The sequence below is a fragment of the Podarcis filfolensis genome (genome assembly GCF_964270895.1).
Source record: "Podarcis filfolensis genome assembly, chromosome: 8".
Classification (NCBI taxonomy): domain Eukaryota; kingdom Metazoa; phylum Chordata; class Lepidosauria; order Squamata; family Lacertidae; genus Podarcis; species Podarcis filfolensis.
In genome coordinates, this window is record NC_139611.1 from 41,772,017 (window position 1) to 41,784,836 (window position 12,820).

At 48.9% G+C, this 12,820-nt stretch overlaps 1 protein-coding gene across 1 annotated transcript in view; it reads left to right on the plus strand.

Moving 5' to 3' along the window:
- Window positions 1-3,626: 3,626 nt before the first annotated feature.
- Window positions 3,627-12,820, plus strand: part of SLC7A5 (solute carrier family 7 member 5) — a 52,819-nt gene continuing 43,625 nt past the window's right edge. The window contains exon 1 of the mRNA XM_083626310.1: window positions 3,627-4,857. Within this exon, the coding sequence (XP_083482436.1) occupies window positions 4,251-4,857 (607 nt within the window). The 5' untranslated portion in view covers window positions 3,627-4,250. The remainder of the gene's footprint in view (window positions 4,858-12,820) is intronic.

Below are 12,820 nucleotides of genomic sequence, written 5' to 3' on the forward strand. Positions count from 1 at the left end.
ATTTTTATACTGTTAGTAGATCGCAGTCACTTGGGAGTTGGACGTGCCTGTTCTATACAAATCGTCTGCTGCAGGATTGTGTCATAAGGATGATATCTAAATCAATTAGCTATTGAATGCTAGGACCAGCTCCAGATATTGGCTAGAACGTAAAACCATGTGTGTGTGTGTGTAGCAATAGCTTACATTTTGGAGCAAAGCAATTATCCTGATAGTTGAAAGTCACCTGTGCATTATCTCTGGCCTTGGGGCCACTTTTGCTTCAGGTATAATTATGCCGTGTGAGCAAGGAGTCCCTTTGATGTGACAAACGCCGCTTGTCTGAGTATTAGCACATGGAGTACTGATTCTATAATTGAATCTTCTTCAAAGGGTCCGTGGCTGAATGCAAGGACCGGAGTGGTAATAGGGCAAGCACTCAGAGCTGTTACTCCTATGTTCTGCATGGTAACTTCAAAGCTCCGAGTGCAAAATAATCCTCTCTCCTTTTGCAGAAGACACAACGAGTTTCATATATTTGAAATGGCTGGAAATGGACGTAATCTAATTTTACTGTGTGAACGGGTGGAAAGAGTGCTGGACCCGAATTCAAATGGTTGCCGGCCACAGGCTCCTCAGAGGGTGTATACCACACATTTCTATTCCTTCAAGCAGGATATGTTTCTCCATCCATAAAATGGGGGTTGCCATTGCCTTCGCAGGAGGAGGAATGAGAATGGGAAGCTTTTGTGCCTACCCTGAACCATTGGGGATATGGCAGGCCATTCACCTAAATAGATGGAGTTCATTTGAGCTGCTTCTGAAAAACTGAAAGGAGTAAGTTGAATGAAACCAAAAGCCAGGCAAACAGCTTGATCTTAGAATTGAATGGAACGTGGATGGTTGCTTGCAAATCTTCACTGGACCCAGGCAAGAACTGAATTGGGAAAGAGAGAAAAATGTTACTGGCCTCAACATAAATTTCAGGGCCCACCCTATTCTGGTGATTGTAATCTGTTTTAACTGTTTTTCATCTTAAATTGTGGGTAACCTGCCCTGGGACCTGCTGGGGAAGGATTGGTAATAAATAATCATCTTGATTTGATACTGGCTTCTAAGGCCATGCTGCCATTTTGGATCGGACCATTCCCACCAGCCGCCTCCTAGAGACATCGTAAAAAAAATAAAAATCATTGTATGTATGAATTTATTGACTAGAGAGATCTAGAAACACCACACAAGTACATTCAAATATGTGTAAAAAACAAAGGCAGTAATAATGAATAGTGCAGAAAGGCTTGATGTATCCAGAATAAGCTGTTATCTCTGCCCTTCAGGAGGGCCTGGCACGACCCCTGCTGCAGTCTGCTCTTTGCTGTGATATCAATCAAACTAAAAAAGAAAATGTGTGCTTGATAGGAAGCAAGCAGGACACTTGAGAGGGCTGGAGGCCTGGAGGTTGGGAGCTTCTTTCTCCCAGGAATGCTTTGAAAATGGCTGACAGCCTGTCAAAGCCTGCAGGAGGTCTCTGCTTAGCTCCAGCTTTCCCCCCATGGCAGGATGGTGGAGTGCACTTGTTTGTGTTCATGTCTTGCTTTCTGGTCTCCCACAGGCATCTGGTCAGCAACTGTGAGAACAGGATTCTGGACTAAATGGGCCATTGGGCTGATCTAGCAGGTTCATCCTGTGTTATGAGTTGGAGTCCAAAAAACTCTAGATTCTCCATCCCTCAGGTAATAGGCAGGAGATTCCACAATGAGCCTGTGCCTTGAGACCATGTCCACCCATCTCTTTGATGGTAGCAAAGTGCTTTAAATGTGTGGTGTGGACGTCAATATTATGATCCTTAGAGCACTGAGTCCACTAGGGGGCAGGAGCTGATAATGGAAAAGCCCCAAAATGAGTGCAATAAGGATGAACTCCAGTAGCCTGGATGTTGTGTATTAAGAACTGAAGCCCAGCCTGATTATTTTACAAGGACTGAGATGGTCACCTACCTTTGAGCCTAGATAGGGAGACTATGCAGACAACTCTGAATGTTTGTCAAAGTTGTTGTTCTTTAACATGTATAACATTGTCTGCAGCAAGCCAGGCCACCATACTGGTGATCTAAGGAGGATGACATTGCTCTCTGATGCAAAAAACTTTTATTTAAAACTGGGGCGTTTGTGAGCTTTCTTCACATGATGCAAGTCGACATTTTAAATCAGGGGAGGGTAACCTTTTCCAGCATTCAGACATGGATATCCTTCTGGGGACTGCTTGCCTATGGTGTCAGAAGCGTGTGAAGCAATGGATGTGGAGGTATTGCAGGGATACTCATCAAATCTGGAGATGGCCCCAAACTGGGAGGAATAGCCAATGGTGCAGAAGACAGCATCGGGATTCAAGATGATCTTAATGGATTGGACCCAACTGGATCCAAACTAACAAAATGAATTTCAGTAGGGACAAATGTAAGGTTCTACACTTACGCAGGAAGAACCAGATGCACAAATATAAGATGGGGGATACCTGGCTTGCCAGGTGAAAAGGATCTAGGGATCTTAATAGACCACAAGCTTAACATGGGTCAACAATGTGATGCAGCAGCAAAAGAAGCTAATGCTATTCTAGGCTGCATCAACAGAAGTCTAGTGTCCCCATCAACAGAAGTCATAGTCCCACTGTGTTGGCCAGACCACACCTGGAGTACTGTGTTCAATTCTGGACACAATAATTTAAGATGCATATTGATTAGTTGGAACGTGTGTAGGGGAAGGTGACCAAGATGATAAAGGGTCTGAAAACCAAGCCTTATGAGGAACGGTTGAAGAAGTTGGGTATGTTTAGCCTGGAAAAGAGTGAGAGGATATAGGATAGATATTTCCAGATATCTACAGAGCTGTCATATGGAAACTTGTTTTCCCCTGTTCTGGAAACTAGGACCAGAACCAATGGTTTCAGTTTACAAGAAATGAGATTTTGACTAAACACCAGGAAGAACTTTCTGCCAGAAAGAACTATTTCACAGTGGAATAGCCTTAAAATAGGTTTAAAACTAGAATTGGCTCTGTCCCTCATTGGGTCTGGCTCCGCCTCCCACAGGGCCTGGCTTTGCCAACTGATGGCATCTCTGCCTTCTATCCTGCCAGTCCCAATGGGCACCAGCCACTGCTGCTATTCTTCACTCACTCAGTTCTGTACAAATTTTAAAAGGTGAGGCGAGCCCTTCTCTCACAAGCAAAAATTCAAAACCCAAAGGCTGCTGAGACCTGCCCAACTCTGCAGAAAAAGAAAAAGAAAAAAAGAAAAAGATGATAAAGATAAAGATAAAGAAGATGATGGCATCGGAGCGATGATGCTATTCAAGCAGCACTGTCTTGGGATGCTCTCTACATGTTGGGTCAGTCAGAATGGCTTTGCACATCTACATTGGCTACACTTCCACGGGGGGCGGGGAGTCGCATACAAAACGTGTTAGCAAGAAACGTCTGTATATAAGACCACGTGTCAGTAAGAAGCGGCAGCCAGCTGGGAAGCTGCTTCCTGCTGGCGCGCTGCACTGGCGCTTTCTGTTCCTTCGAGGCTTTAAGGCGCTTGGAAGCAACCTTGCAAAGGCAAGGAGAGTACCAGGCAGCGTAAACAGTCCCCGCCCAGTGCATGCGTAAAGCCACCCTTGGGACTCTAAAAGGGCACGAGAAGGCGCACTCTTGCCTTCGGCTTGGCCCGTGAGGGGATCTCGCTTTCCCCGAGCGGTGCGCTCCTTTGCATCGGATCAAAGGCGCCCCGCCGCCAGCTGCCACCTCTTCCTTCCTTGCAATGGCTCTGCGGGGCGATCAAGAACCGGCTTGAAGCGGCCGGTGCCAGGATGCAGCGAGTCCCTTCCCGCGCGGCCCCGCTGCTGCTTCTCTGGGGCTCCTGTCAGGCGCCCTTCCTCCTCCCGGCCAAACGGGGGTGATCTCGAGTCTCCCCTCTTTCTGGCGCGGCCAGCACGTGTTGGGGAGGGGCCGGGCCGGCCTCCCATTCATTCTCCCCACCCTCCAGCAGGAGGTGCCGGCACCATAAAAAGGGCCCGCGAAGAGGGCGCCGCCGTTCAGGGTGCCAAAGGCGGCGGAGGGAGCCGGCGTGTCGCGCGCCTTCCTCGTGCCGGGGCTGACAAGCCAGCGAGCGAGGAGCTTCGGGTGGCGCAAAGGGGCTCGGGGGAGCGGCCATCTCGGCTCTCCGCGGGCGGCAGTGCCCACAACAGCAGCAGCAGCAGCCTCAGCAGCATCCGCCAAGCCGGCCTCGCCATGTCCGGCGCCGGCGGCGTGGTGAAGAAGCGCGGCTCTGCCGCCTCGTCGGGGCCGCCGCCGGAGGAGGAGGAGAAGAAGCAGATGCTGTCCGGGGCGGCGGGCGGCGGCGGCGACGCGGGGCCGGAGGCTCACGAGAACGGCTGCGCGCCGCTGCCGTCTCCGGGCGCCGAAGGCGAGGACCCGTCTTCGCCCGGCGTGGCCCTGAAGCGCAACATCACGCTGCTGAACGGCGTGGCCATCATCGTGGGCACCATCATCGGCTCGGGTATCTTCGTGACGCCCACGGGGGTGGTGAAGGAGGCCGGCTCGCCGGGGCTGTCGCTGGTGGTGTGGGCGGCCTGCGGCGTCTTCTCCATCGTGGGCGCCCTCTGCTACGCCGAGCTGGGCACCACCATCTCCAAGTCGGGCGGCGACTACGCCTACATGCTGGAGGTCTACGGCTCGCTGCCGGCCTTCCTCAAGCTCTGGATCGAGCTGCTCATCATCCGGCCCTCCTCGCAGTACATCGTCGCCTTCGTCTTCGCCACCTACCTCCTCAAGCCCATCTTCCCCGCCTGCCCCGTCCCCATCGGCGCCGCCAAGCTCGTCGCCTGCCTCTGCGTCCGTGAGTATCCGGGCCCGGCGCGCGCCGTCCTCCGAGGCACTCTGTACGCGCTCAGGGGCACGCCGGGCGAAGTGCGGAGGGAGCCTCGCTTTCGGAAAGCCGGGCGGGGGGAGGGAGCTGGAGCAGGGGGCTGCGTAGAGCACGTGGCCGGTGCCATTTCTGACACCGCCCAGGTGCCTAACTCAGGGTGCCGGGGGGGGGGGAGAGAAGGGGCTTCTCGGGGCGCAGTTGCTGCCGGTCCAGGGGGGTCCCTCGCGGTTGGGGCGCTGAGGAGGACTGGCCTCCTAAAACGAGGTTATTAAAAAAAAATGGCCTCCTGGGACTAAGGGAGACGAGTGGGTCTCTTCGGTTGGGTGCTGCGGTGGCGAAGCGAGAGAGCTGGTAAATCTTAAGGCATTCGTTTAATTTGTTAAACAGAGAACATGGTGCGAAACGCCAAAGTTTTATAAGCAAAGTGGCTTACCCTGATGTCCTACTTGGAGTAGACCCACTGAGGTTAATGGATATGCCTAATTTTGGTTCATTAATTTAATCTGAATAGAACTCGGATAGATGCAACCCTGTATACTAAATAGCAATAATTCCTTAAACGAGACCAGTAATCGGAAGACGTCGGTAGTAATGGAGGGTGCTTGGAAATCGGGAGTGTGTGTGTGTGTGTGTCGGAGCCTCAGCACATGTTGCCGCTTTCAGGTGAGGTTTGACTTGTAGAGCCGGCCCTGTGACTCAGGGAGAGCTGGAATAACAAGCGGGGGGGGGGGGGGCGGGGGGGCGGAGACTCAGAATGAATTAGGCACTGTGTGAAAGCTGCATTTTGTGCAGTTCAGGGTTTTATGGAAAACAAGATGAAGCGGTCTACTTTTTAGAGGGGGGGGGGCAGGAGATCCTGCTGTGGCCTGTCAGGTATTGTTGGACTCCAAGTCCCATTTGCCATAACAGCAGCCATCATGTCTAATGGTCAGAGATGATGGGGGCTGGAATGCAGAGACCGCATGGGGGGGCACAGCAAGATCCCCACCCTTTGCTTTAGAGGACTGTTCTCAGGGAAATAATGTTTCCTTGACTGTTAGTGCCCCCTCCCCTCTAGTTTCTGTAAAAACACTGGAAAATATACTGTACCTTTTTTTTTACCTGGCAGGTAGTGTTTCAGAAGAGCCACAATTATTAAAAGCTGGTTCCACTTTCATCTTGTATGTATGTGGTCCCAGTTCCACTTGGCCCCAGAGAAGAGATCTCCTTACCATGAAAAAAAATCAATATTTTAACAATTGTGTTGTGTGTGTGTATTTCTGATGCAGAAATTTAGCTCTTATCTTATCAGTCTTCGGGTAACTTGTGTGTTTATGAAGTTTTCTGTTTACTCTTTTTGCTATTTCTCCACTTGCCCAGTATCTGGTTCTGATAAGAATCACCATGCTGAATCAGGACCAAGGGTCTGTCTAGTCCGGCGTCCTGTTATCACAGTGGCTTGTGGTGGCTAGGAGCTGCCGATACCCTTGTCCTTCATGGACAAGGTGTAGGTGCCTCATCCACAAGCAAAGTAGGTATTGCTATTTATCTAAAGGGTCATTTAAACACTGTACATTCAAAGCACATTTTCCCTCTAGAGAATCCTGGGAGCTGTAGTAGCAGCTCTGTGAGAGACTGTGGTGTAAATGTGCTTCAGATGCATTTTGTTGCAACTGTTTTGAGTTAAAACTCTTACCTGACGTGATTTGGGGATTAGGGTAGCTGTTTTCTGAATGGATTCTTTACCTGAAGTATGAAGAACCTGTGGCCCTCCCAGTTATTAGGAGACTCCAACTCCCATCATCCCTGACTGTCTGTGTGTGGTTGGGGCTGATGGGAGTTGGTGTCCAACAATATCTAGGATCCAGGTTCCCCATGCCTAGTGTATTTCCATTTCCTAGCAAATGTGCCTTTTCCCTATTGGTGAAGAATTATTCTTAGTTCTGCTGCTGTTTTGTTAATTTATTGTTTTTAGAAGTATTGCATAATAAGCTTATTCAGCACCTAAATTTTTAAAACTGCTGGATCAGAAGCAGAGTTCGTGCTTTGCATCCAAAGGGTTCAATCCCTGACACTTCCAGGGAGGGCCAGTGCCAGTCAATATATAAAGACAGTCCTGAGCTAGACGGGCCAATCGTGTGACTTGATATAAGGCCCCTTCTTATGTTGCTATGCGCATATATTAAAAGATTATGCAGGCACACATGCCTAGCAGACATGATACAAAAGGAAAAATTAATGGGTAGGGCAGAGGAAAGCAAGCACTGGACCAGCTGCTCCTTCCCTGGGCAAGGGATGGGGCCCAGTTGGTCTCCCTCTTGCCCTGATGTTCTTCCTGGGAAGCAGAAAGTGCAGCCTCCCAGTGGCTCTCTAGATTACCTGGCTGATGGCAGAGCCCAGAGTGTGCCTGTGTAAACTGTGTTTACTTTAGTTTCACCCTTTCTGTCCATGGAGGATTTTCAGTAGGATCCAAGGGATGCAGGCTGTTACTGTTTACACTCCTCCCGGCTTAACCTCGTGCATAGATAGCTCAGGGCAAATGTGTTCTGTGCAGGAGTCAGCAGTGCTTTAAAGTCTCCCCTTGCATGTACATTGCCACTCCCTCTTTAATTCCCTTGGCTCCCGCCATCTGTCATTTTGCAACCTCTCCTCCTTTCTCCAGTTCATTTTGCCTTGCATACTTCATGGCCTGTGTCTGGCTGCAGAGGCTATACCTGTCACTTATTTTAATTCCAAAGCATTTATAAAATATCTAAGCACTGTACAAAGCAATAACCGTATCACTGAAAAGAAAAATACTACATAGAACCAGTAAAACAGTAGTATAAAAGCATATAAAAAAGAGTCAAATTAAAGCAGAGTCTAATTTTATGGACTAGAGAAAGTCTGGGCAACAAGATCTGTCTTTACAAGACGTCAACTGACGGTTGCGGCTTCACATTCCAAAGTACAGGGGCAGCAGTGAAAAATACGACCGTTTTGGGGTCACAGCCCTGTGATATTCTGTAAGGTGTGATGTCACAAGTAGAATTTCATCAGATGACGATGGGCCCTGTATGGCACCCACTTTGCCTTGGCTGGCGCTAAATAAGCATGAAACATTCATGGGGCTTCCAGTTTCAAATTGCATTTTCTGCATTGAGGTAGATTCTCTCTCCTCTCCTCTTGCCCCAGGGCACTTGGTCTGGAGCAACCAAGGGAAAGAGTGCTTTGGAATTTGAAAATTGCACAATTGGTTTCGCCAAGCGCAAACCTCCCCATGGCTTGATGCTCGTTTTGATTGTGGCACTCTTCCTGATAGGTGGGGTAGCTTGGCCTTGCTTGGTGCAGCCCAGCCAAAATTCTTAACTATAAATATATCTTCTTTCTTTTCACACCTGTAAGGCACGGCAGATTCCACCTGCCTCATCGTACTTACCTTGCATTCCCTTCCTTGTTTACAGGAATGTTTTCAAAATAAAATGCAAGAGCATCATCAGCTTTCCATCTTTGCTTAATGATGTTGTCTACAACCCTGGAATGTGTGTGTATGGGAGAGAGGTACATTGGAAGCTGCCTTATTCCAGTCCAGGCTATTTGTCCATCTAGCCCAATATTGATTGATCTGACAAGTAAGCTCTCCAAGGTTGTGCCTTACCTGTCACCTGATACCTGATTCATTTAATTGGAGATGCCAGGAATTGGCCCAAGGCCTTCTTGCATGCATAGCAGGTGCTCTGCCATCTAGGTCTGGTCCCTGCCTTCTCAATGTTACTGGCTCCCCTTGTCACCTTGAGGCCCGGTGGTAACTTGGGGGAGAAAAGAAAATGGTAACTTGGGGCCACTTTCACAGGGGGTCAATAGTGCGTGCAGATGAGTCTCTTACCGGGTTAAGCACAGCAGAAAATACCTGGATTGTCTGGAAGCAGCAAACTCAGCATCAGGTTGTGCAGTATTTGGGTGCAAGGTTTTTTGTTTGACACCTGCCTGGATTATCTCACGTAGCAACAACAAATAGGTTCACAATTTAGAATCTAGTTGCTATCCTGACTTAACCTCTTCCTGGTACAGAAGCTTTTAATGCATGTCAAGTAAAAATTGTTTTCTTACTTCGGAGGGTCTGAGTTTAGGGTACTTGGAGCGAGCTGCTGCCTGGCTTTTTTCTTCTGAAGCTTTTGGTTAAATCCTTCTATATGTTTCCTTTTGCTTTGGGAGATTACTAGATCCCTGCTAATTGGTGCCTTTTGAAGTGCTCCTCCTTCCCTCCCTCCCTGTTCCCCATCCATATACATGCTTGAATTAACTGTGGAATCTCTGATGTGGCTCAGAGGGATTATTTCAACCCTACCATTACCTGTTCCTAGACTGAAAATTTGAAAGGCAGAGATTTCAGCCACACTCTCTGGCCTTCCAAGAGCTTTAGAAGGAGGGGAGGTGCTGGCCTGGAGCCAGTGCTAACACCTTGATCTGATAGTGTTACTTGGGAGGGTAACTCTCCCCCATGTAAGTGTACTTTGGATCACCACCTTCTGCCATGATAATCCGAACAGGCAAACAATGACCTTTTCCATTGCAGGAGAAATTGCAACTGCAGCGACCGGTGTTCAGGGACTACTGACTCCGAAAAGTGGCGGCCAAACATGCCCGTTTGCTTGCTTACTATTTATTTATTTATTTATTTATTTATTTATTTATTTATTTATTTAATATACCATCTTTTAATCCTCATTTAATCCTCACAACACCCCTGCAAGGTAGGTTAGGCTGAGAGGCAGTGACTGGCCCTAAGACACCCACCGAGCTTCATGGCCGAGCGGGGATTTGAACCTGAGTCTCCCAGGTCCTAATCCAGCTAGCAGCTATGCATAGCTTCTTTTGTCTGCCATGAGTTCTGCTCTCTCTCCATTTAAAGCCACCCACACCCGTCAGCGCTGTCCAGAGCGGCAGCAAGCAATATTTGCGTCCCTCTAGAAAATTGCATACTTCATTTTATTTGCATGCCGCCTTTCCGCTGTTCAAAATATTCTCAAGGCAGCTTACAGCATGGCAAAAATGCATAACCACAACCTAACAAAAGGAGTCATAAAAAGTAAATAAAACATTAAAAATGCACAACTGAACCATCTCCACATCAATCACAAGATCTAAAACAACAATGTAAAAAACCAACAGCAACAGCCCCCAGCCCAAGAGTCTGTTCAGCAGGCTCCGCTTTTGTAGCTGGAGTCAGTCCTGGCCCCACCCTCCCAGGCCAGGTGGGAAAAGGCCTACAGGAGAGGGAGCAGGTCTTCCAGGACTCACAGCCAAGATGGTCTCTGGCCTCTTCAGCAGCCCCAGCTTTTGTAGCTGGGGTCAAGCAGATTCCCCTTCTCTCATCAGGCATTTCTAAACTCTTTTCCTGCACAGAGCTTTGTGGGAGTGATCAGCTTATGCCTCATTCCCAAGTCTGCCTCCATTGGGGGTTCTGCATGTGCTGCCTGCCATGTTGGAAGCAGGGGCCAGCCTCGCACTGGACCATGTGACATGGTGGCGGAAGCTCTCTCTTGACTTCTGCCATTTTAGCGCCAGGTACTTTGGCGGCAGGCACGGCTGAGCTCAGCAAGCCTTAAAGCGAAAATGGAGACGGGGTGGGGGGAGAGACGCACGTAGGGGAGGAGGGGTGTCACGTGCTGTTGCCAGGCAACCCCTCGTGGTCCCACGTTGCTGCTGGATTCTAACGGGAATCAATGGGAGACAATTGTGTGGTTGCCCAGCAACTAGGCACGTGACTTCTCCGGTTTCCCCCCTCCTCTCTTTCCAGTTCAAGGCTTATTTCACCTCCCCCCCCCCCGCCTGGCCACTTGGTGGCTTGGCTGAACAATAATAAAGATGGCAGACAGCTGCCTGGGTGGGAGAATTGGCTCATCGCTGGCTACACAGGAATGAGAGTGTTTTATGTTTTTAGGGAGGCTAGCTGGTGGCTTTTACTTGGGCAGGATTGTGCCCAATGGCTGCCAGTTGCTGACCCAGCTCTGACATGTCATCGGGAGGGAGAGGAGAATTTTGCAAAACTGGGCTTCAGAAATGTTTTAATCTGTGATGGTTTCGTGTGAACGCACCTTTGAAATCTGCTTCCTTGCCTACAACAAAGCCAGCTTTTTGCCCAGGGTGGGAGCAAATCTAGGGCAAAGGGTTCAAAGCACTTGATCAAAGCAGTTTTGATCCAGAGGGTTTGGCTCACTTGAGAAATGTTTGCTCCAGCTGCTTAGAATTGGCTGCTCTATAATTGCAGTATATCTTTTCCTCGCTCCAATTGGATGAGCAGATGGTGATAAATGGCAAACGCTAAAGATTGCACTGTTTATACTTTCGAAATCCAGGATGTTCTTCCAGAGCTCTCGGCGCTGCTGGTAAATACATCCGTCACAAGTCCGCTTGCTTGGATCTTCCCTTTGCAAGGAGCAAAACAGAAATGACTTCAGGGTTCTAAATCAAAGTTAAGAGGAGCTTCTTGACCCAGTGCCATAGTTAAGTCATGCAACTCGCTCCCCCGAGATGTAGCTGTGGCCACCAGCTTGGATGGCTTTAAAAAGGGGGTCTAGACCAGTGGCTAGGAACTGCTCCCTGGGGGGCAGTGGGATTACCTGGGGGAAGCCCTAAGGCACGGGGGCACTGGAAGTGCAAATGACTATCAGACACCGAAAAGCTTGTACCAGTGCATCACGTTCATCAATTTCATTGAATTAATAAAACTAAATAGTTTTAATTGTATTTTGGGGGGCGGGGAACCAGACAATTAAGTGTTATTATTTTGAGTTTAATTGCCTTTATCATATCTGTGCAGAAGTGAGAATGGACTGAAGTAACTTGTAACTTGAACGCCAGAGCACATCTGACCAGTCCGGTGTAGTGGATGGAGTTTGGATTTGAGTTATTTATTTATTAAAGTTCTTCAGTGCTCTCAAAACTGTTGATTCTGCAGGGGAGAGTTGAGTTCAAATCTCCATTCACCCATGAAGCTCTCTGGGTGGCCTTGAGTATGTCTCCCTCAGCTCCTAGCCTACTTTGCAGGGTTGCTGTGAGGATAAAATGGGATACCCCTGAGCTCTTTGGAGGAAAGGTGGGATGAGACCATTTAGTTTTATTGCAAAAGAACTTATGTGCTTCTGTGTTCGTTGGTTTCTTGAAAGCCCTGGGATCCCCAATAAATGTAGTGTAAGCTGAGCTCTTTCTGTTTTTCACTCCTTTCCCCCTCCCCAGCACTGCCTACCTGCATTCAAAGTTTGTACTTGGGAGCAACTTCTCAAACTGTCCCCTTTCTTATGCTTTTCCAACCTGACTCTTTTAATGTGCTTTTCATGCCTCTCTGCAGAGGCAGGATCCAAGCTGCACCCATAATCTCCCCGGTTTGCACAATTCAGGGCTTGTGTGGTGGCTCAGTGCTTGCTCCGCTGCACTGAGGATCATAAATATTTGTGCGTTTCCAGGGAGCAATGATGCTGCTTTGACCATATTAGGGGCTCGGTTGACTCTGAGCATTGATCCTTTAGCTGCTTGGCCGGACTAGGCATCCCCCGATTGAGAGCTGCCCTCCAGATCCTGAAAGGTTTTGCATCAACATAACCACCTGCAGCAGTGCCCATTTGCTACTGATGCCTTGGAGATGTGAGCTTTCCCACTGCAAGCCAGTAACCTCCCAACGTCCTGGTTTTTAACTAGGTTATTTATATGTGTTTGGTCAGGACTCCCCAAAGTGGCCTGCTAGGAAGTCTAGCCATAGTTCCTACCACCTTTTTGTCTCCCTGCCACCCCTTTGCCACAAATGGGGAGGAAGAGAGGAACATGTGAGAGGTGGATTCCTCCTACCCTTTCAAGAAATCTGGTTAAGCAGGCCAGAAAAAAGTGGTTAGAGGTTTGAGGGCCAAATGGTTCTAGTCCAAGGACAGTTTTGCTTTGAGGGCTGCCAGTTGCCGACCTCCACTCTAAGATTGCTTTT